At 51.6% G+C, this 23369-nt stretch overlaps 1 protein-coding gene and 1 long non-coding RNA gene across 8 annotated transcripts in view; one reads left to right on the top strand and one right to left on the bottom strand.

Moving 5' to 3' along the window:
* Nucleotides 1-23369, top strand: part of PCSK6 (proprotein convertase subtilisin/kexin type 6) — a 208113-nt gene that overhangs the window by 19548 nt on the left and 165196 nt on the right. For 4 of the 7 annotated variants that reach the window (XR_014070285.1, XR_014070284.1, XM_081546614.1 and 1 more), the window contains exon 1: nt 19718-20232. The exons of 2 other annotated variants lie outside the window; for them this stretch is intronic. Coding sequence is in view for 2 of the 5 variants with exons in the window: in XM_081546614.1 (XP_081402740.1) it covers nt 19951-20232 (282 nt within the window). In the remaining 3 variants the exon portion in view is untranslated. Of the gene's footprint in view, nt 1-19717; nt 20233-23369 lie in introns of those variants that run through there. One more of the 7 variants, XM_081546621.1, reaches the window with a different exon arrangement.
* LOC145528336 (uncharacterized) lies at nt 15673-19703 on the bottom strand. The gene is made up of 2 exons (XR_014070301.1): nt 19640-19703; nt 15673-16456 (listed from the first exon to the last, which is right to left on the bottom strand). It is a non-coding gene; the product is annotated as an uncharacterized LOC145528336 (long non-coding RNA).

Below are 23369 nucleotides of genomic sequence, written 5' to 3'. Positions count from 1 at the left end.
AGAACAGCTTAAATTATAGAACTTTCAAAAATAGAGAAGAAAGAAAATGGAGGGGGACAGTTTACCAAAGAAACAACTCAAGGAGATTTTCTGCACATGGAAGACTGAGGGGTTCACCGCACACCCAGCATGTTGAGTGGAAACAAAGCCACACAGGACACATCAGAGAAAAGTTTCAAAACACTGGTGGCAAAAAGAAGGCACTGCAGTTAGAGAGAAAGCAGAGGCCCACACAAGACCCAGTGTTAGTCCTGCAAGTGAAGGTGAAGGGTGAGAAAGACCTTCACAATTCTCTTTTATTTATTTATTTATTTTTTAATTGAAGTATAATTGCTTTACACAATTTTGTTGTTTTCTGTCAAACATCAACATGAATCAGTCATAGGTATAGATATGTCATATTGAAAGTGACATCTTAGAACTTTGTGTCTTCAAACCCTCACTGTGCTGTTGTTACTGTTGGGCACTTTCAGACATGCACTGTCTTGGGAACTTTTAAAAAATTGCTCATGTTTTCTTTCCCAGGAAAGGGAAGATTATCTCTTCTGTTGAAGAGTTTGGGGATGGGTTTGGGATAGGTACATTAAAAACTAAACAAATGGAAAAAAACATTGGCTTTCAGTGAAAACACAAGATTGTATAAGAAAGGAAAGAAAAATTTAATGTAGTACCTGCTACAGCCTCTAAATAATGTATACATAGTCATAATGTTATAAATGCTAAATATTGATTTGTCAAAAATTATGATATTCTATTAGCAGAATGGGAAGGAGAAGAAATGTATTTTAGGGTACGGAAGTAGAGTGAGAGAGCTGAACCCTTATTGTACATTGTCTGAAATAAATACATTATATTTAAAATATACAAAAAGAGACATTGGAACTTAAGCATTCAATTTAGAAATACAGAGGCAAATACCAAGGGCTAAAATTATTAAAAATAGTAGCTTTGGGGAATGGGAAGGAAACAGCTAACCTTATGTGAGACTCGTAAAACTATTTTTGAACCATGTAAATATACAACTTCTATTAAAATTAAAAGAATAAAGACACAATAGAAGAAAATTTCTCGAAAGTGAAGGAAGATATTTATCGCCAGACTAAAAAAGCCTCCAGGTTCCAAGTAGGACAGAGAATAAAAGATTCATGCCTTGATACAGACTCAAGATATTTCAGGACACCAAATATAAAGAGAAATTCCTAAAGCTTTGAGGAGAAGAGAAGTCATCCTTGAGAGAGCAAAAATATTCTGTCCTCAAATGTCTTACCAGGAACACTAGATATTAGAAGAAAAAATTCTAGAAAATATAATTTAAAACACAATATTCTATACATAGAAAATTGTTACGCATGTGAGAAAATATAGAGCTTCAGACTTGTAAGTACTCAGAAAATTGATCTCCAGAGTACTCTTTCTGTTACTGCAGGATGTATTCCAGCAAAAAGCTTCAAGAAATAGCATGATTAAGAGGCTTGGTAATCACAAGGATCTAGCAAAGGAAAAATAAGGCCAATAAAAATTCCAAGAAGAACGAAAAGCTATGTAAGAAGCTCATATCTACGCCTAAATGTGAAGGAAACAAAGGAACATGAATGTAACGATTGACCATTTGTGATTCTTGAAGTTAATGACACTGAACCCACAGAGAGGGAAAAAAATCCCACCTGATTGACTTGAATAATATTTTCAAAGCCATAATAGCATAAAAACAGTATTTATTGTTTTTTTTAAGAATCAGCCTATGGACAGAACATGAAAGAATTATGTTCATAAAACAGTAATATAAAATTATCACCTCTGGCAATGTAAAAATTGTAAGGGTATCATTTGTCGTTGTTGTTGTTTAGTCGCTAAGTTGTGTCTGACTCTTTGTGATCCCATGGACTGTGGCCCTCCAGGCTCTTCTGTTCATGGGATTCTCCAGGCAAGAATACTGGGGTGGGTTGCCATTTCCTTCTCCAGGGGTCTTCCTGACCCAGGGATCGAACTCACATCTCCTGCTTGGCAGGTGGATACTTTCCTGCTGAGCCATCAGGGAAGCCCCTGTCAAAGTATCATGGAGAGAAATTAATAGATTGAAAACAATAGAACAAAAAGTAAGATTTAGGTGTGAGACTGAATGTTTCAAAGGTAGCCAACAGAAAAATTTAAATAGTAACTGTCAAAATTTAGGAGACGATGTAGTTTAAGTTAGCTAAAGCCTGTGTTTCATAGTAAGGGGTCAAGTTGAGTATCAAGATAGAGCCAGAGTATGCTAGAATTAGGATGCTAAGCACCAGAAGAGCCAAATGCAGAAATGGTTAAAGATGACGGCGTGTGGGCCTCTGGGTTGGGAAAGGAGAGGAGAGGGCGGTCTTTGCTTTTCATTACATGCCCTCTTCTGCGCATATTCAGAAAAGCATTTTGAAATGCTTAAATGAATAAAATAAAATATTGATGTAGTACAAGCCCAGACAACTTTTTGTTGTTGTTGTTTTGTAATGCAAGTGCCTGACTGATGCTCTGATTGCTTAAACATCCACCTCAGAAACAGCTGCCTGGTAAACACACCACCACCCACGGGGCTAGATAAAGACCCGGGCTGCCTCTCCCACTGGTGCTCCTCATTTTAGAGATGTTGTTTGATTTCAGTAACTGACTGCTTGGGCTACTTCTTTTTTTCTCTTCCCACTCTTTCATTTTAAATTCACCAATAAAGTGAGCCTGTGAAACCCTAGACCACCATACTCAGCCTCAATAGAAACAGAAACCCTGGCCCAAGACCTCCCTGTGACTGTGGTTTCTGGGTCCTATAAGTAGTAAACTTTTATTTTCTCCAGGCTTCCTGATGGCTATTGCTGAAGGGTGTCTTGCAGTCGTAATAAGAGCCACAAGGGCCTGTCCGACCACGTCACTGGTTATTGAGAGGAGGAGTCGAGTGCAGAATAGCAGTACTGTGAATACACCCTGTTCTGAGGTCTGGATGTGAAGGCTTGTTGATAGGAAAAAGCAAATTTTTTAACCATCAGGATACTAGGGTCTTCAGGGTTTGTCGTCCATTTGTCATCAGGCTCCAGGATGCTGACCTTGCTGGGAATGAGGGGACAGTCCATTTTTAGTTAGGACTTGGTGACTCAGATGGTATAGAATCTGCCTGTGATGTGGGAGACCTGGGTTCAGTCCCTGGATTGGGAAGATTTCCTGGAGAAGGGAATGGCTACCCACTTGACTATTCTGGCCTGGAGAATTCCATGGACAGAGGAGCCTGGCAGGCAGTCCATGTAGTTGCAAAGAGTCGGACTGAGCAACTTTCACTTTCCTAACCCAAGAATAAGGATAAGCTTACAGTGAACATGGGGTATTGTTTTGAGGCCATGTGTCCGTGTGTGTGTGTGTGTGTATGTGTACATGCCTAGTGAATGATAAGAAGAGTGAAGTATCTGAGTTATGAATCAAAACAGACAAGCAGATTTTGTTCAATGTGATTTAGAAGACCTAAAAATAAAACAGTGCTAAGTATAAGAGAAAATCCACTATTATGACCTTTAGTGATAGAGCCAACTGCTGGCTGGGACCCTCCTCTGTGACAGATTTCCCCAGTGGCCTCTGCTCAGAGAGAGCCCCTTGCATGCTTGTGTAGTTCAGTGTAGTTCAGCAGTCTTGGAGATTTTTGCATCCCCTCTGGGTCCTGGCAGACAGACCCTGGAGAGTTGGTAGTGACTTGCTGCCTGGCAGACACACAGGGCCTTCGTCCTCCCAACTCCCCTCCCATCTCATTGTGGGAGGCAGTTCCTGTTTGCGTGACCTCTTACCTGCTGAGCCAGGCCTCCCATGGACCATGTCTGACCGTCCAGGTCACAGGCCTAGTGTCCCCAGGCCTCTGAGATGGCAGACCTATGGACACAGCCCCCATGAGATTTCCTCCCCAGCTTATTCCTACCACCCCGAGGTGCATAAGGATGGCGTGGACTGCCTGGGGATGCTGAGTTTCAGCACCAGCGGATGCTCTGACCTTGAGATCCAATCTGGCATTTACGATGCTGGTGGAAACTGTACATCACATATTTCACAAGGAAAAAAGTCTCACCTGGCCAAAAATGCAGGCCATCTTGCCAACCCCTTTAGGCTATTTCCAGAGCATTGTCTTTTCCACCAGTCCTTAGATGCTTACCGTGATTGCACTTGTTTGGTTTTAATGACCATTTGGTTATCTTTGCCTCTGGGGCTGTGTGTCTGACCCTTTGCCTGGCACCTGTGGGAAGAGCTTTGCATTATGTGTGTCTGCACAAAGGTAGTGTGCATCACAGCCTCACTTAGAAGAGAAGACTGAGAAGAGCAGAGTCAAGGCTGTGGGAGAGGGTCTGGGGCCAAGGTGGGCTATTAACGCTTGGTCTGAAAGGCACTTAGACACCCACTGAGAAGGCCCCTCCTGACAGCTCCGCTGACATGAGTGATGACCCCCCTCATCAGGGTTTGGTTCAGGTTGCCAGTGACTGTCAGCAAATAGCCCCCCTCCCTTGCCTGACAGCTCTGGGAGGGGATGATGCCACTGCAGACACGCTCGGCTGGAAAGTGTTCAAATGATGGGCTGGTGGCCAAAGTTTGACATTTCCATAGCTTTTGCGTTTAAATGTGCTCACTTGAGGACAGCCTGTACCTGCTTTTCTTCTTCAATCCATCACTTTTTTTCTGGGAAAAGCACAAAATAATACAGAATAAGGTTTCTGGGTCCGGCGATGGCAGGTACATCCAGGTCTCCCTGAACCTGAAGAAGTGTGGATTAGTCAGAGCTCATGGTTGGCACCCCGTTTCCGTGTGTGGCAGACAAGGATGACCATTTTCAAATAATTAGGAAACAGTTTAGTAAATTACTGTATCATGGCTTCTCTTTTACCCGAGACTCAAACAACCCTAGGACTACTTACAACCTTGATGCTCACTATTCTGCAGACCTCCAGAAGGGCTGGTTATTGTAGAACTGAAGTCACCAACCCTTAACCCTGCCCCCTGGCTTTGGACTAGAAGACAGTGGTGTAGACACTCCTGGATCCTTCCTTGCAGGGGGTGTTGTGTGTCCCCCCGGCCTCCCACCTGGTGTCCAAGGCGCCCCATGTGCTGTCTCTCACCATGGCTGCTCCAGCCAAGCAGAGTTCATGAAAAGGTTCCTGGATGTCTGGTCTTAGGGAGCAGAAAGGACAACAGATGGAATTCATGTCGCGTTGTAAAACATGACAAGAGTCTTGCTCATGATCAGGAAAACATTTGGGGGAAGGGGGAAATAAGTAACAACAAAATGGAGGAAAACAGAATTTAAAACTCAAGGAAGACAGGTAAGATGTGAAAGGAAATGACAGAAGAAACAGGAGTTGTTTGGGATGGTGCCTCTGATTTGGACACTGGTCCATTTTGCTGGGGTGCTTGGGTGAGTGGTGGGAGCCAGGAGGGATGCTCCAGGGGGATGCACACAGGAAACCTTCGCCTGCTCTGGCCTTAGGCCTGGGTCTCTCACTCCACTCCTCTCACCACGGAGCCCTCTGGGGCCAGGGAGGGAGGGGGATGGGCAGGCAACAGGATGCTTCCTGGGTCACCCAAACCCTTCCTGATACACCAGCTTGCAAAAGCTTCCTGACTTGAGCCAATTCCAAGCCGTGGATGCTGCTTCCGGAGGCCCCAAGCTTTATTGTGATGGCCTTCCTCCCTGTCTGTGTCTATCTTTGTGTTTATTTTTGTGTTATTTTAACCTGTCTAGATTCCTGATGGGCTGTAATTGAGCTCAGCAAGATACTGTTAGTGGTTTTCGTTGCCTTGATTCCTGGTCCCATCAGAAAGTGTTGAGAATTTTTAAGCTAAAACCTTCCCCTGGTGCTTTTTTTTTTGGCTTTCCTGGGTCTTAGTTGTAGCATATGGGATATTTAGTTGTGGCATGCAGAGTCTTTGGTGTCCCTGAATGCTCAGCGGGTAAAGAAATCTGCCTGCAATGCAGGAGACCCAGGAGACATGGTTTCGATCCCTACATTGGGAAGATCCCCTGGAAGAAGAAAATGGCAACCCATTCCAGTATTCTTGCCTGAAGAATTTCATGGACAGAAGAGTCTTAATGTGCTACAGTCCTTGGGGTCACACAGACTTGGATATGACTGAGTGACTAAGCAACCACATGTGGAATATTTAGCTGTGGCATGTGGGATCTAGCTCTCTGACCAGGGATGGAACTCGGGCCCCTGCATTGTGAGCTCGCCGTCTTAGCCACTGGAACACCAAGGAAGTTCCTCTCCTGGCATTTCTTCTTAAAATATTAGTGATACTCTGCCCTTCCCAATTCAGCTGAAGCATTTTATACCCACCTAAGGCTGCCAGATTTAGCAAAGAAAAGTACAGGAGAGCCAGGTAAGTTGGGATTTCAGATAAATAACAAATTATTTTATTAGTATATCCCAACTATTATGTGGGATATACTTAAATTTTTTCCCATTGTTTATCTGAAATTTAAATTAAACTCAGCATCCAGTTTTCAAATTGTGGTGCTGGAGAAGACTCTTGAAAGTCCCTTGGACTTCAGGGAGATCAAACCAGTCAATCCTAAAGGAAATCAACTCTGAATATTCATTGGAAGGACTGATGCTGAAGCTGAAGCTCCAGTCCTTTGCCCACCGATGCAAAGAACTGACTCATTGGAAAAGACCCTGATGCTGGGAAGGATTGAAGGCAAGAGGAGAAGGGGACAACAGAGGATGAGATGGTTGGAGGGCATCTCCGACTCAATGGACATGAGCTTGAGCAAACTCCAGGAGATAGTGGAGGACAGGGGAGCCTGGAGTGCTTCAGTCCATGAGGTTGCAAAGAGTTGACTTAGCAACTGAACAACAACAACAACCCAGTTTTTGTCTGGCAACCCTACCAACTAATCCTTTAGCCATTCTATGAAAGCACGTAAGCCCAGGCTCACTCACACTAGACATGTGGTCGTGTTTGCTGCCTAGCGATCACCTGCGTTACTTGCTCGCGGTGTGCACGTCTCTGTCTGGCTGGGTGTGTCCAGGCACACCTCGGCAGTGGGCTCCTGGGGAAGGGCTGACTGCACAGCTCACCTTTGGACGGTGTAAGGCCGTTGGAGGGGAGACGTGGGGTGCTCCCGAGCTCTGCTAGGGGCAGGCAGGTAGGCTTTGAGGCTGTTTACACTGAATTCTGGATTCGGGGAGCAGGCTCTGGGAGTCTCCTTGAGCTCAGCTTCCCGGAGGGTGAAGGAGGCCCCGCCTCAGCGTCTCCAGCAGGTGCTGCCCCGGCTCTTCCTGAACTTCTCTCCACTCAGGAGGCTCCTCGCCTCACCTATAGTAACAGTGGTCCCTGTGGGTCTGCCTTCAGCCCAGCTGCTTCATCTTCTGGCCAAGGGAAGCCTGGCTCAGGAGGGATGGGACTGCTCTCAGAGCAGGGTGTCTGTGAGGCCTTCTGACCACAGGCCCTGCTCCTCCACAGTGAACTCTGCTTTCTACCCTCTTCATTCCTTCTTCCTTCCTTTCTTTCTTTTATTTGCTTATTAGAAGACCATAAATAGTTGCTATTTTTTCATCTCAAAAAGGACACATTTCCCAAAATTGTGACTAGAGATGGCACAATGTTCCCATGAACAAGTGGGGGGCCTGAGGAGTGGAGGCGCTGTTCCTGGGAGGTGGGCATGTCGTTCCTGCCGCCCCGCAGCCCGCCCGCCGTCACAGGGAGCACAGTGACTGACGGGAGGATTTATTTCCGCCAACGAGAGAATGGCTCATAATTTACAGCCCACTGAGCCAGCTTCCACCACGTCATTAGAGCCTTCTTTTTGTAGACAGTAATAAATTGTCTTATCACCACTGCTGACATAACATGCTCCTTTTTAAGTGCACCATAATTTTTATTTTTAAGAGAATATTCATCCTTGATGGCCTAGCTCAGGGGCATGTGGCTGCTGCCCTGGAGAGAAGACCTTTTATGTTCTTTTCTGTTTTGAAAAAGAAGATATAATTTAGTTCCCACAAGCCACTGGCAGGGTAGGCTTGTAGACATTGGGGGGGGCAGAAAGATGTTTCTAGACATTGATAGAGGGCCTTGTCTTTAAGGAGGAAGGCATCAGAAAAGTTAAGGCAAGACTTTGTTGCTGGTTTGTGTTGCCTCGATTCCTGACCCCATCAGAAAGTGTTCTGAACTTCTACACCAAAGCCTTTGCCTGACACTTCTCAAAGGATCAGTGATACCTGCCCTCCCCAGTTCTAGCTGAAGCATGTGATACCATGTAAGGCTGCCAGACTTAGCAAAGAAGAATACATGGTAGCCAGGTTAAGTGGGGATTTCAGATAGACAGTATAAGTATATCCCAGTGATTGTGTGGGGTACATTTATACTGAAATTTTTTCACTGTTTACCTCAAATTCAGATTTAACTGGGTGGCTAGTATTTGTCTGCACCCCTCCCAGCTAGTCCTCCGTCTGCTCTAGGGACATATGGGTGTGTCCTTGGGCTTTTCATCCCAAAGGACCAGTTTGCCACCACCCAGGGAACTCAATTCCTTGAGTTCTTCTGACAGGGAGGGTGTCCCAGACCGGGAGTGGAGGCAGCTCTTGGGATGGTGGGCCCCCCGCCAGGGGGTCCCCAGCTTGGAAAACCTGGTCTCCCTCCCCGCTGCACTGGGCTGGCAGTCCGGAGTGGCTTCCCTTCCTCTGTTTCCTCCAGGGGCAGCAGTATGGCCTGATGACCCCAGGGGCAGTTCTGTAGGGACCCCAAGAACCCAGGAGCACAGCCAGGTGGGGATGCCACAGACGTCAGGTCACTGATGGCAGGGACTTCCCTGGGCCTGTCGCCTGTTCCTGCTGAGACACAGGTGGGCCAGTCAGGGCTCTGCTTTCCTGCCCTTGCAGCCTGGTCTGTGACCCAGAGACCCAGGGAGCTCACTCACTGTGTGCGGAGAGGGACAGGCATCTCTGGATGTGACTTGACCTCCTCGTCTGCCTTTCACCTTGTGCCCTCAGAGCTGCCACCTCCACCCTGCCTAGAACATTCTCTGGCTCACTCAACCTCAGGGGAGTCTGAGGCCTTAAGCAAGGCCCTTCCTCCCTCTGAGTCTCGACTCTCCTATCTGTGAAATGGGAGAAATGATAGGTACTATTCAGGGCAGTTTCCAAAACCAATGAGACACAGACGTGCGGGAAAGCCTGGCAGAGGCCTCAGGAGGGCTGAGTGTGTTTCTCTTCTCAGCCCCCTTCCTCCCCCCTCCCTTGCCTGTCTCCCACCTAGTGACCCCAGAGCTGCACATGATGTGCTCTTTCTGGGTCTAGGATGTGGAGCATCTGTCTTCAAGGAGTGGCAGCTCGGGGCCGGCCGGCCTGGAGCGCGTTTGTGTTCACGCAGTACACACACTTCTACAGCGTCTGTGTTCACAGGTAGCAGTCAGATGCCTCCCAGCCTGTGGCCTCATAGTCACAGATCTTATATGCTGCTGTCTAGGCAAGGACACAAGTCTATACCTACCCTGTCTCATAGTCACAGCTCTTCTGTGATGCTGTCTAGGCAAGGGCACAAGTCTATATCTACCCTGATTCATTCCTGGTGAACACACATATTATGCCCATTTTATCCTCAGTTGGGAAAACCCAGGCCCAGAGAGGTTAACTGACTTGCCTGAGGTCACACAGCTAGGAAGGGCAGGGCTGGGTAGATGGTCAGTTCAGGAGTCTGTGCTCTAAGCCCAGTGATACACTGCCTTTCGTCCTCCTGCCTGGGCATCTGCTCTGTCTGGACCCTCTCTTCCTGTTCTGGGGGCAGGACCTGAGCTCACTTCCTGCCATGCTGTCTTGTTTGTGCCTCAAGTCCCACATGAACTTTGACCTGAGAGGCACAGCATCTTGGCCTAAGGGCGGAGACTGAGTGAACGACAGTGACACCTGTGACCTGTGATGGAGCACACTGTTCACTGTTGCTGGTTTATATGAAGGATCAGCTCACAAGATGGAGGGAGAAGGAGCTCAGGAGAAAGGCAAAGAGTAAGGGATTGGCCCTGATCCAGATGAAGAGAGCAGGACACAAAATCGTATGGGCTACAGAAATATCGTATGGTTACCAAAGTTTCCAAAATTACTGTGAATGGTGACTGCAGCCATGAAGTTAAAAGACACTTTTTGGTAGGAAAGCTATGATAATCCTAGACAGCATATTAAAAAGCAAAGACATCACTTTGCTGACAAAAGTCTGTATAGTCAAGGCTATGGTCTTTCCAGTAGTTGTGTACAGATGTGAGTGTTGGACCATAAAGAAGGCTGAACACTGAAGAATTGATGTGGTGGTGGAGAAGACTCTTGAGAGACCTTTGGACAGCAAGGAGATCAAACCAGTCAATCCTAAAGGAAATCAGTCTTGAATACTCATTGGAAGAACTGATCCTGAAGCTGAAGCTCCAATACTTTGGCCACCTGATGCAAAGAACTGACTCACCCTGAGTCAGGAAAAGACCCTGATGCTGGGAAAGATTGAGGGCAGGAGGAGAAGGGGACGACAGAGGATGAGATGGTTGGATGGTATCACTGATTCAATGGACATGAGATTGAGCAAGCTCTGGAAGATGGTGAAGGACATGGAAGCCTGGTGTGCTGCAGTCCATGGGGTCACAAAGAGTCGGACACAACTGAGTAACTAAATAATAGCAACCAAATTTTCCACCTTTTGTGAATGACTGTATGGAATGGCAGGAATGGATAGAGTTGCTGGAGTTCCTATGAGGGAGAGGGGCTGGACGTGGTGACCAGCGACTCTGCAAGGAGCAGAGGAGTCCCTGGTTTCATCCCCAGGAGAAAGCATGCTGGGCTGGCCAGGGCTGCAGATCCCGCAGCTCTGTTCTCCGAGGCTGGAGTGTCTGGGCAGAGAGAAAGCATAACAGGGATGTGCTGGCTGGGCTGGGGATTTGGGAGAGTTTAGACTATAAATAGTGAATATATAAAAAGCCTCAAGTGGATTTTTGGAAGCCCTAAATCCACCACATAGATCCAAGCAAGATAACAGAAACCATTTAGGTTTTAGTAACATCTAAATGTAACTCGGCACAGTGCCTGCCGCCCCACGCTTCTGCTGTCACCACAACCCCTGCCAGCATCTGCCAAACCAGACACATGCCTCAGGAGCTCGGCTGTGGGCTACGGCGCGTTGCTGGTCCACTCTCCAGGGAGGGCCCATTTCGAGTCCCATTCTGGAGGCTGAGTAGGCCAGGTGAGCAGTCCAGAGTGACACAGCCGGCAGGTGCTGGGCTGGATTCCACCCTCCTCCCAGAGCCTTACCCTGCCCGCTGCCTGCCCCGCCCAAGACCAAGACTGCCCGAAGCTGTGCTCATGTCAGCAGAAAATCAAAGCAGCGAGCACTTGGACAGGAAAGGGGATGTCCTTGTGTCTTGCTTCTTGTGGCCTGCGGTCGCCAGGCTTCTCTTGTCTCTGTGGCTCTTGTTTCATGTGACCCATTGCTGTCATGAAGCCCCTCATGCCCTGGCTTGACAAGCCCGACGCCCACCCTGGTCACCAGGCGGCTCGGCGTGAGTGGGACCTGGCTCTCCTGCCCTTGGCCTTGGACCAGCTGCTGCTCCTGGATGTCTGTGGTTGGGTGTTCTGGTCTTAACTCTTTCAGCAAAGTCACTGTCACCTGTCACCGAAGGTTAGAGAACTTTTGTGGAGTGACATTTAGGATGCTCACTGTCACATTTATAGGGAAAACCCAGGGCTCCAATGAATCGTTCTTTAAACTTGGAGAATTCCCTTCACAGTCCTGCCCGCCTACATCAGAGCAGCTCGTCTTCCCCAGAGTTCTGGAAGACACTACTGTAGGAAGCCCCAGAAGGAGGTTCCAGCTGGTTTGTGCAGGGGAGGGGCATTGGGCCTGAGGCTTCATCTTGCAGGGACGAATGGGGGGCCCGGGGAGCCCCATGAGATGGAAAGTGCTTCTGAGGCTCAGTCCCCAGCTGGCACCAAGCTGGGTGTGAGAGGCTCCAGGACAGAAAAGAGAGCACTGCAGCAGTTCCGCCTGGGGACAGGAGGGAGGGACACTCTCAGTGAAGGAAGACTTCTTGGAGGAGGTGCCCCAAGGCAGGAGGCCAGGAGGAATCTCTGTGTGGGGGCGGGGAGGGGAGAAAGGCACACCCAGGGAGGAGATGTCCAAAGCCAGGCAGCCTGGGCCTGAAGGGCTGGTCTGTCTGGGAACGTGGCTGCCCATGACGGGGCCAGACGAGCAAGAAAGACAGAGCCAGCCTGCTAAGGGCACGAAGGCTGTGCCTGTGGAGTCTGGGCTCCACCCCGGTGGCCACAGAGACTCACGGTGGTGTGAGAGGGCTCCCAGGAGCATGTCAGGTGTGGTGGGGGTGGATTTGAGGGGCAATGAGCTAGAGCCGGAGATCACATGGGGAGTTACCCCCGGAGCCTGCGTGAGTGGTGAGGGCTCTTCCAGGACGGGCTGGGAAGGAGGGGCCGGGGAGAGAGGCAGGGGAATGTTACAGGGAATCTTCCAGGCCAGGGTCTGGGCGGGGTCAAAGAGGCCAGAGGCAGTGAGGGTGTTGAGTAAAGGGTTAAAGGCGTGGATCCAGGGTGTGGCTTTCTGAAGATGAGGGTGGCTCAGATACTGGCTGGAGCAGGGGCAGTGTCTCTCCTCCAGGGATCAAGTCCAGATATTCACCAGAGTTGATGAGGCTGCCCCAGCCTGGCCCCCTGCCTCCTCTCAGGCCACGCTTCTTTCACTGTCAATACTCCTGCCCCTCTACCTTCTTCCCATATCAGGACCTTTGCATGTGCTGGTCCTACTGCAGGTGCGAAGACTGGAGCTGGTGACACCAGGCAGGGGTGGATGGGGGAGATGGTGCAGATCTAGGGCTGCCCCTCCTTCCCCACCCCTCAGCTCCTCCCTTGCCCAGGCCACCAGTTCCTCCACTGTAAATACTTGGTGCAGTTTGTGTTTTCCTACTTAGACCTGACAGACATCTACTCATCTGGGTATTTCCTGTTTATTTCTTTGAGCTCATCTTAAAAGTCACTTCCTCCAGGAAGCTCAAATCATCCAGTTCAATGTGCTTCCAATATCTGACCAGTCCACTGTGCACGGTGGAGGTGGGGGTGGGGTGGGTCACACAGGACATCTGGGCTGCTCCGACTTCGGTTTTGCTCTATGTGAGCCTGGAAACCGGAGGACTCTGCACCAGGGAGTGGCCTTAGTGACTGTTTCACATGGTCCCTCATGATTTGGGCTGATTCAAGGGGCATGGGCAGAGTAGGGGGGCATTTGGGAGACTGCCTAGTTATACCAGGGGGCAGGTGTGAGTGGTAGCAGTGAGAGTGGTGAGAAGAACTGACTCTGAACGCATTTCCAAGGTAGAAACAATCAGATCCCTGAGAGCCTAGACTGGGGAGGAGTCGAAAGGGCTGCCCTCTACTGTGATGGGAAGTCTGGGGCAGAGTAGGTGCTAGGCAGACCAGAGCTGTTTGTGTGTGGGGCCTTGGGTGCAGAGGGGAAACTCCCTCAGTGTCCACAGCTCAGCTGTTGGGCCACATGGGATTAGGAGCCATCAGCTTGTAATGGGAGCCCACAGTGTGAGAACAGCAGACTGTGCTGGGGGCAGGGGGAGGGAAGAGGGAAGAAGCCCAAGAACGGGGGCCTGGGGCCCTTGATGCCAAGAAGGAGTAGGTTGTGGAGGCTGAGGAGCAGCTGTGCGGTGGGGAACCAGCAGGGTGAGGGGGGTGTTCCAGAGACCACGTGGGAAAGGCTTCAGGGCCGAGTGGTCATGAGCTGCAGGAAGGGCCTGAGGACCAGGGCTGAGGACTGGCCCCTGGACTTAGTGACGTGGGCAGCGGTGACAGAGCTGCTCTGAAAGGAGGGAGAGAAACGGAGAGCTGCCGGAGAGTCTGTTGTCATTGCTGTCTTAGAGACAATGGGACCACAGCAACTTGTTCGTGCGCAGAGATCACTTGGCAGCTGGAGCAGGGAAGCCCCTGCGTGACCATGGGGCAGGACAGGGGTCCTGAGGCCGCAGGGGTGGGGCAGCAGAGCCCTTGGGTGTGGTAGGAGAGTTGGGTCTTCCCTGAGAAGACCTTCCCTGGTAGGGAAGGGTGAGGGCCTGGGAGAGAGAGGGTGGGGCTGGGGTGGAAGTGGAGAAAGGAGTGTGGGGACTTGCATGACCCTGGAAGTGTGGATGGCAAGTGTCAGAGAGACCTGGTGGCTGGTTCTTCAACTGTGGTCGACTGTGGGCCCAGAGTGACCATCAGGTGAAGAGCCAGGAGCTCACAGGGTGGGGTGGGGCCACAAGTAGGAGTTCTCTGGGGACCGGGGCAACCGGGGATGGGTGGCTTGGAAAGCAGGGGAGGACGGAGAAGGACCGCATTGCTGCCTTCTGGCCCCAGTAGCCAATTTGTCCACCCATCCAGCTTGGCCACTCTGCTTGTGTCCCCTGAGATACATGTCCCCACTATCTCTGTGTACACTCCAGCCCCCGAGACAGTAGTTGTCTAGAAAGGGCTTGTTTGGAACTCTTCTCTCCAGCTTGTGCCTGCAGCCCCCACTGCCACCCTGTCCACTGACTTGCTCCATTTGCAGAGACTGCGAAGGGGCCCAAGTTCCTAATTTACTCTCACTTGGAAAGAGTACTTGGGCAGTGAAGCCAAAACTCGTCCTGGCATCAGAGTGATGGTGTCTTCACCCAGATGCAGGTCCCAAAGCTCATCTTCTGAGCCTCCTAGAAGCCAAGGCAAGAAGGGAAACTGGAGAAACTGCAAGGCTTTTATTCTTAGTTGGGACAAGCTTCTGAGGGATTTTGTTGTTTTGCTCATAAATTCCTCGCTTGACACTAATTTCCACATGGGAGTTTATGAAAGGAATACGGAGATAGACAACTGCTAATCCAGGATAACTGTTTTGCAGGAAGAGCAGTTATCACAAGATTCTTCAGACATGGAAGATCTACATGTAAAAGGAGAATCTAACCAGAAAGACAAGGAGGCGGGGAGTGGGAACTGTTTATGGCCCCCATCCCAGCTGGTCAGACATCCCCCCAGAAAAGAGTCAAGTAGGAATTGGAGCCCACAGTAAGGAGGTGATGAGATAAACAGGCAGCAAAACAGGCAGCAACACAGAACGGAAGGCAGAGCACAGAACATGGGAAGGGCAAGACCCCTGACCCGCCTCAGCTAGAGGCAGTGGCTCCACGTGGGATTTGGGCTGAAAAGACTTGGGGTTGGTTGGGGGATCCCTGGTTTGTAGATGCCCTGGGCCTGGGTGAAGCTTTCTCTGGGACTGCGGGTGGGGTAAAGATGGAGGTGCACGAAGGGAGGCAGAGGTCTGCTCTTTCTCACCCCTCCCTCATCTCAGGCTCTCTCACTGGGTGCTGTATGCAGTGTCTGTGTCAGCATCTCCTGTCCCCCAGGCTGGGGACCGGTGTGCCATCCAGGCTCGGTGGCGGGGCTGTCAGCTCCACAGGATGCATTTGTGCGTCTCATCAGGTGTCACACCTCTGAAGACTGCATAGCCTAAAGCACCCAGAGCTTCTCCCGACAGAAGGGTAGGATTTGAAAATTCACACTAACCAGGTAATGGAAGAGCCCTTGCTTTGCCAAAGGAGTCACAACAGATTTTCATTAAAAACACCGCACTCTGTACCTCTGCTGTAGGATGTCAATAGATGCTATAAGAAAAAAGGTCAGATACATGTGAGAGGTTTAAACAGCTTATCTTTACTGCAGTATCCCTCAGAGGCACTAGTGCCACACTCATCAAATCCAAGAGACGACCTTGAGTAGAAGATGATCAGGATTTGACATGTTACTAAGAAAGGGAATGTGTCCAAGTTGGGGAGTGTCACGGGGACCCTTCCATGAAGCTGTGCCAGTGAAAGGCTGCAGTCGGTTCAGGAGAAGATGAGAAGTAAACCACCACCAGAGAGGGACCGCACAGAGCCCTGTGGCCCCTGGCCTGGCCATGGTGGAGTCAAGGAGGAATCCTGACCCTTTGAATGGTCAGCTGGTTCTCAGCTGGGGCCACACCACCCACGTGGTCCCCAAGGGGTTTCAGGAGCTGTGCCCCAGATTACTGGTGGGAGCAAACAGAAACCTACCGGGAAAGATCTCAATTTCGGTCCAGGATAGTGGTGATCACAAAACACCATCTGTGAGATTTCCGGGATGTTAAAATGCGAGGAAATGTGCGACAAGGCCTGGTGGAGGACAGGACATTTCCATGCTCCACTGGAGGCTCCTGGTGCCCGGCAGCAGTGGTCACCATTTGTTCAGTGCAAACTTGGTGCCAGACTGGGTGAAGGACTTGGCCTGCTTCAGCTTTGACTGGCCTTGCAGCTCTTGCGTGGAGACAGCATCACCACTGCCATTTCTGGCAGAGGGTACTGGAGAAACTCTGCCTGGGGCTGCACAGAGCAGGGGCGAAGGTCTGCTGACGGCTTGCTCTTCCCTCACATCAGACACTCTGTGGGGGCCACCCTGACCTGCCAAACAGAGCACATGTCCAGAAATGCAATTTTTCAGTCAAGTGCCTGTTGCCTAAATGGAGGAAGTTTCTGGATCAAATTCTGTTCCAGCACACCCCAGTGGCTATGTGAAGTCACCTTCTGTTCAGTGGTCTGGGCAGTACTGGGCATCTCATGGCCCCAGCTGTGTAAGCCTGCACTTGTGTAAAGGGGTCAGCCTTTGTGTAAAGTAACATCCACCAGCGATGCTGCCGCCTCTGGTCTGATTTGGGAAGATGCTGGCATAAATATCACGTTGTCATATTAGCATTTGCTAAAACTTCTGAAGGGACTTCCCTGGTAGTCTACCACTGGTTATCCCAGTGCTACTGCAGGGGGTGTGTGCTCAATCCCTGATGGGGGAACTAAGATTCCCACATGCTGCACGGTGCAGTCAAAAAGTAATTAAAAAAAAACAACAACTTCTAAAAAATGTCCTGGTTCTAGTCACCTTTCTGGTCCATGTCCTATCTACCTGCAGGACTGCTGACCTACCCCTCCGTGCAGAGCTGAGCTGTGCAACCCCCAAGGGCAGTCTGGAGAGCTGAAGCTAGAGTGAGTGCAAGAAGATGAGCCAAGTTGCATTCCAGGTCCCATCACAGAGCAGAGGGCTAGACTTCTGTGATTGAGCCGTCCTGTCACCGTGAAATCGACAGGAAGCCACAGGAGGCACTGTGATTTGGGATGTTCATTTTGGGAAGCTGGTCTGCCTACCACATTGAAGCCAAGATATTGTCTGGGCACGTCCACAATAAATGGGAAGTTTAGCCCCAAATGAGCAGATGTTAATAAATTCTGATCCCTCCAAATAAAAATTCAGATGCATTTTAGTCTACTCTCAGCTCAGTGGGCTGAATCCCTTAATCTACTAAATTGTTATAGAAAAACCCTTATCTCTGTCTGTCAAAATCACTGCTGTCATGGGGTGCACTCTTGGGAGGCATGAGCTGCCTCATAATAACTTAGATTTTGTGCAGTGTAGCCTTAGCTTGAAGAGAGTCACACACTTTCTTTTCATGTTTTCTTTTTTATTGTGGTAAAAGTCACATAGTATAAAACATACTGTTTTAACCATATATATGATGAATGAACTCAGTGGTACTAAGGACATTCACATAGTTGTGCAACTCTCACCATCATCAATCTCCCAAATTTTCCACCTTCTTGAACTGAAACTCTGTCCCCATTAAACACTAACTCCCCCTCCCCCTCCCCACACTCGCACCCCCCCAACCCCCAATCCCTGGCATCTACCAGTGTACTTTCTGCCTCTATGAAATTGACTATTCTAAATACCTCATTAAGTAGAATCAAATGGTATTTGTCTGCGTCTAATGTATATTGGAATGCATTTTTAAGGTTAACTTAATGTCCTGCAAACAGATTGTGGCTTTTTTTTTTTCCCTATGCTAAACAGTAGCATCTCATTAGTTATCTATTTTATACATGAAGGATTGTATATGTCAATTCTCATCTTCCAATTCATCCCACTCCCTCCTATCCCCCCTTGGTATCCATACGTTGGTTCTCTACCTCCGTGTCTCTATTTCTGCTCTGGAAATTGGTTCACCTGTATTATTTTCTAGATTCCACATATATGTATTAACATATGATATTTGTTTTTCTCTTTCTGACTTACTTCACTCTGTTTGACAGCTTTTAGGTCCACCTGGAGGGTCACAGACTTGAAGGAGAACAACACAGGGTCCAGGCCAGGGCCTGGGGACAGTCTGGCAACAGGGGCCAGAAGGGGACAGGTATATTGCTGATAAGTGACAGTGACCCTCCTCTGTGGGCAGCCAGGGTGGCATTGGAGGAGGTGAGCTGCAGGTTCTGGCTCTGCCTCTGCCCCTCTGGGTGGTATGGTCTCCCACAGGGCAACCCCACCTGCCTTCGGGCCTCCTGCCTCTCGGGTGGGCAGGGCGAGGCTGTCTACAGGTGGGGAAGGAGGGGTCTGCCTTCTGCCTGATGGGGCAGGCCCAGGGAGCTGAGCCTGCATGGCAGGGGAGGAAAGGGAGGACAGACTGCATTTAGTGCAGAAAAAGGGAGAAGGTGTGGGGAATCAATTCCAGGTTCCAAAAGGGGCCCCTGGCAGGAGGTCGTGTGAGCAGGAGTTCGGCTGGTCCCTGTCGGGCCTCCCATGCTCCCACCTCCACTGGGGTGACTCATGCCTGCAGAAAGGGTGAATCATGTGGGTTACGAAACCAAAGGGCTCCTGAGAGGGAGGCTGGAGAGGCCACAGGGAGGCCATCATCCTTGGGTCCTGCTCTGTCCCCGCCGGACATCACCTGCCCCTCATCACCTGCCTTCTACCTGCCAAGCCACCAGCGCACACCCTGAGCTCTCTACAGCCATCCAGAGGCAGACCGTCAGGTCACTGGTCCCCTTCCCACTTAAAGGCCTTCCTGGCCTAGTTTCTGCTTTGCTGCCAGTGTTAATCAGGGTGAAGCTTTGCTTCTCAGGCGTGGCCAGTTGGGACCAACAGCCCTTGGGAGGAATGGGCGAAGAGACCCTGGCCAGTCACCTGTCCCATGTGTGACACTTCTGTAGCTCTCCAGGTGCACCAAGTGTGTCTCTACTGGACTCAAGGCTGCTCGAGGCAGCAGAGCCAGGAAGACCCCACTGACTGTCCCCCTGACTGGTCCCAGGGTCAGGCGGTGGGGGTGAGGTGGCGTTTAAGTCTGCACAACTAGTGATCTCCTACTGCGAGGCAGGCCAGAGCTCATGCAAACACTCAGCAAAAGCTGGTGGCATGGCCAGCGCTCCTGTCATCCTCTGAACAGCGCCACTGGGGAGATGACTGTTGTCACTGCACACACAGATGGAGCCCTGTGCTGAGAAGGGGTGCCAGCTTGCCCACGGTGGCGCAGCTGGGAAATGGACAGTTGGGGACCCACAGTGCCGTCCTCCCCCGAGGTTCCTCCCAAAGCCAAACGTCTCTGGCCCCCTTGCTGTGTCCCTCCGTCAGGCCTGGTTCTCAGCGGGGCCAACCCGTCTTGCCTTGTGGTTTCTTCTCCCAAGGCTCAGGCGAGCCGCGCTCTCACGCGGGGACGAGTAAGGCTTTCCGCACAGGAGGTCAGACATTATTAGGGGAATGACTGAGGCCCCCAGGCACCCCGACGGGAGGGAGATGCTGGCCGCTAGGCTGGGAGCTGGACTCACCTGAGACGCCCTGGGCCTTCCGGCCGCTGGGGTAACGCGTGTCCCGAGCGCCCCCTTAGTCTGCGGGAAGTTACGGGGTTGGGGGAAGCTCTTGGTCCGGGGCGCGCGAGGGCCGGTTGCCGGTCACCGAGCGCGGGCCAGGGCGCTGCCGGGCCGCGCGGGCGGGAACGCGCGGCGGCCGCCTCCTCCTCCCCTCGCTCCCGCCCGCAGCGGTGGCGGCGGCGCTTCCCCGGCGCGGAGCGGCTTTAAAAGGCGGCACCCCACCCCCCGGCGCACTCGCCGCTCCGGCGCCGCGCGAGCCTGCCGCTGCCATGCCTCCGCGCGCGCTGCCCGCGCCCGGGCCCCGGCCGCCGCCTGGCGCTCCCGCCGCCGCCGGGGACGCGGGCCCCGACCCGAGGGCCGCCGGCGGGCCCGGGATCCGGCCGCTCGCGCCGCGCCCTTGGCGCTGGCTGCTGCTGCTCGCGCTGCCCGCCGCCTGCTCCGCGCCGCCACCGCGCCCCGTCTACACCAACCACTGGGCGGTGCAAGTGCTGGGCGGTCCGGCCGTGGCGGACCGCGTGGCCGCGGCGCACGGCTACCTCAACTTGGGCCAGGTGAGTGCAGACGTCCCCGCGCGCCCAAAACTTTGGCTGCCGCCGGCGGGCGTGGCCCAAGGGGGCGCCCTGTGAGGAGTTGCCCGGAGCGCGGCGCGGGGTCCTCGGCGGCCAACGGGGCAGCACCCCGACGCGGACACCTGCCCAGCCGCGCGGGTGGGGAGCCCGTGGAGGGCGCCATCCTCCCGTGTCCCCTCAGGTCCTCCCGCCGCCGACCCGGCCCTTCGGCGCCGGCCCTCCAACTAGACGGGCGGCGCGGGGCTCCGGACCCTGTACGCGCGCAGGTAGGGGCTGAGGTCGTGCGCTCCCTCGGCGTCCGCGTCTCTCGGAGGGAGGGTTGCCGGAATCGAGGGGGCTTTCCGGGCGGCGCGGACCCCACAGCAAGAGGCGAGGGTCCATCGTTTAATTCCCTCCAGGCCCTCGGCAGGGGTGGGGAGAGTTGGCTTCGTCTCTGGGCCTCTGGTCGGCGGGTCTGATGGCAGTTCTCTGCGGACCGGTCGTGTGACCTTAGGCTGGTCTCTTCCGTCTTTTCCATCCACCCGCGTGTCGGGACGTTGACCTTGTGTACTTAGGTGCGCGGTGGTTGGGACGGGATGGTCCAGTGTTTCGGGCCGCAGAGCACCTGCCGGGGCCTGACTACTCCAGCGCCTGGCCCGCAGGAGTGCTGTCAGCGAGCAAGAGGGGACAAGCCTGGGGCAGGACCGCGGGTGGGGTAGCTCCATAGGACCGCAAAGGCAGGCTTCCTTTTCCTGCGCCAGCCCAGCCTGGCGGGTTGATACTGATCTATGGCGGGTGGGGGCCCACCAGGGGACCTCTTTGTGCGTTGAGCAAACCTCCAACAAACTACACACTTAGAGGATCAGGTGGAGTGACAGGGACGCGCCCGCTCATAACTCAAACCCTGCTGCCAGCCAGCATTAAATTTAGTTTCATCATTATCCGTGACAGAAGCGGGCCACGTCTGGTGCGGCTCTGATGTGAGTGACATTTCTTTGAATCCTAAGTCCGGTGCGAACGCTGCTAACATGAGTTGTGCGGCCCCCTGGAAATATAGATCCTGCTGTCTGAACTGTACTTCACACCGCGGGTCAGAGAGTGTCTGAAATAACCCATCACGTCCTTGATGTGTCTTTTTGTTGTATCTTGAACACTCAGGTCTCTGCAAACATCCTGTGATTTAAGATTTGCCTTTGGGCAACTGGCTTCAGTTCCTAAATCTGAGGTTCCTAAATCTCCCGGGTTCACGGTCCAGATGAAGAAAGTACTCCTTGGTGCCCCTCTGGTGCCTGCTTCCCCTGTTGGCTCAGGCCGGACTCCTGCCACACTTGGCTGCTCCACCCAGGTGGCCCGGCAGTTTGTCTTCAGCCAAAAGCGACTCTTTAATGGTACTGTAAATTACAAAGTGCCTAGGTTCCTGGCTCTTATAATGAAGTGAACAGAGGGGAACTGGAGTTGAGTGGGGAGCTCCCGGACATTGCAGTAGAGGCCTGGTGAGGCCCCTTACCACTCCTGTCCTCAGGCATCAGAGCCGCCAGCCCCCTGACCACGTCCCATCTTCAAACAACTTGCATCCCACTACTGAGGGGCTTGTGTGGTGAAGCCTGCTGTCTTTGCTTTGCCTGTGGGAGAAGTTTTGTGGAGGTGTGTACTCTTCCCCCGGGACCTCCTGGGGAGTGTCCAGGGAAGCCGAGGTGGGCTGCACACAGCCTGGCACTCAGCCTGGGGATGGGATGCTGCTGGGACTGATGCAGGAGGCAGTCACACACCCAGGGGATAAGAGCTGTCTTGGAGATGAGTGTGTGTGTGTGTGTGTGTGCGTGTACACATGCATGCGTGATTTCTCAAGGAGGGCCTGTTACCCTTTATTCCCAGTGCAGCTTTTCTCCCCACCGCCCCAGTGCACTGCTAATGTGGAAAAGGCCTGGAGCAGTCCAGCCTCTACTTACTCAATAAGAACTCTTTAAAAACCTTATTTGCCTTCTTTAGCCAGGAGAATTTGTGACTCATAAATAAGATGTATATATTATTAGCTTTGATTTATGAGTGAGTGAGCCATGGTGAAGTGAGGGCTGCAGCGGTTTGTGTCCACACGGCAGAGTGTGTCACCTCTGATGGTTGTGCTGTGCTTTGTCTCCTTCCACATTCCTGGCTCCCAGTTTTCCTGTGAGTGACCTTCCCTAGACCCTTAGTGGGCAGCTGGTGGTGTGCCCGGTGCCTGCCCTGACTCTTCATCCTGGTCTTTGCTGCGCTCAAGCCCTGACTTTACCTTCATACAACCATGGACCCGATCCCATTTATCTTGTGTGGTGCAGGTCAAATGATACCAGTGGTTATTCACCTGTTTTGAATCATGGATCCCTTTCAGAGTCTGATCGAGGCTCTGGATCCTTCCACTTAAAAATATACATTGTTGGAAACAGGACAAACAAGTTTTTTTTGCCCCTCAACTCATTATATTATACTGGGAATCCCAGATAATGCAACACAGTTTACAAAAAAAGAATAAAGATTGGGAAGAGCCAAATGTCACTCTTGACAGATGACAAAATTAACCACACGGATAATCCAAGAGAATCTAGAGACCAACTATTAGAACTAAGGAGAGAGAAAAGTGGGGGCTTGATTGACAAGAGACCCCTGACGATGGCCACAGCTGCGAGGACAGTGTAAGAGCTGTTAGATACTTAGGAATCAATCCTAGAGAAGTGTCAGACCCCCGTGGAGAGGATTATAAAACATTGTAAAAAAGTGTTGGGGAAAAGAAGGCAAGAATGATGGAGAGATAGATTACATTCTTGATGGGAGAGGTGACTGTCACAGGTCCCCTCAACTAATGTGTAAATTCAGTGTAAACTAGTTTTAGTGCGAGTAGGTTTTTATATGGAATATGAAATCACCCAAATACCACAGATGACTCTGAGAAGGAAGATGGGGAGGGCAGTGTCTGCCACCATGAGCCTCGGTGGTCATGGCGGCTCTGCCATGGCCTAGTGATGGTTGTGTCTGTCGGTGACATTGACTCCAGCCCAGGCATATGTGGGAGCTTGTGTGAGAGCCAAAGAGGTTCTTGTGTGTGGGAGGGCTGGGCAGTCCAGGACACGGTGCTGAGAGAGCCAGGTCTCCGCAAGGAAGGGCAG

This window comes from Giraffa tippelskirchi, chromosome 12 (genome assembly GCF_054371585.1).
Source record: "Giraffa tippelskirchi isolate mGirTip1 chromosome 12, T2T-mGirTip1v1.2.pri, whole genome shotgun sequence".
Classification (NCBI taxonomy): domain Eukaryota; kingdom Metazoa; phylum Chordata; class Mammalia; order Artiodactyla; family Giraffidae; genus Giraffa; species Giraffa tippelskirchi.
The sequence above is the reverse complement of the archived record's forward strand: the minus strand, read 5'-3'. Positions and strand labels throughout refer to the sequence as shown.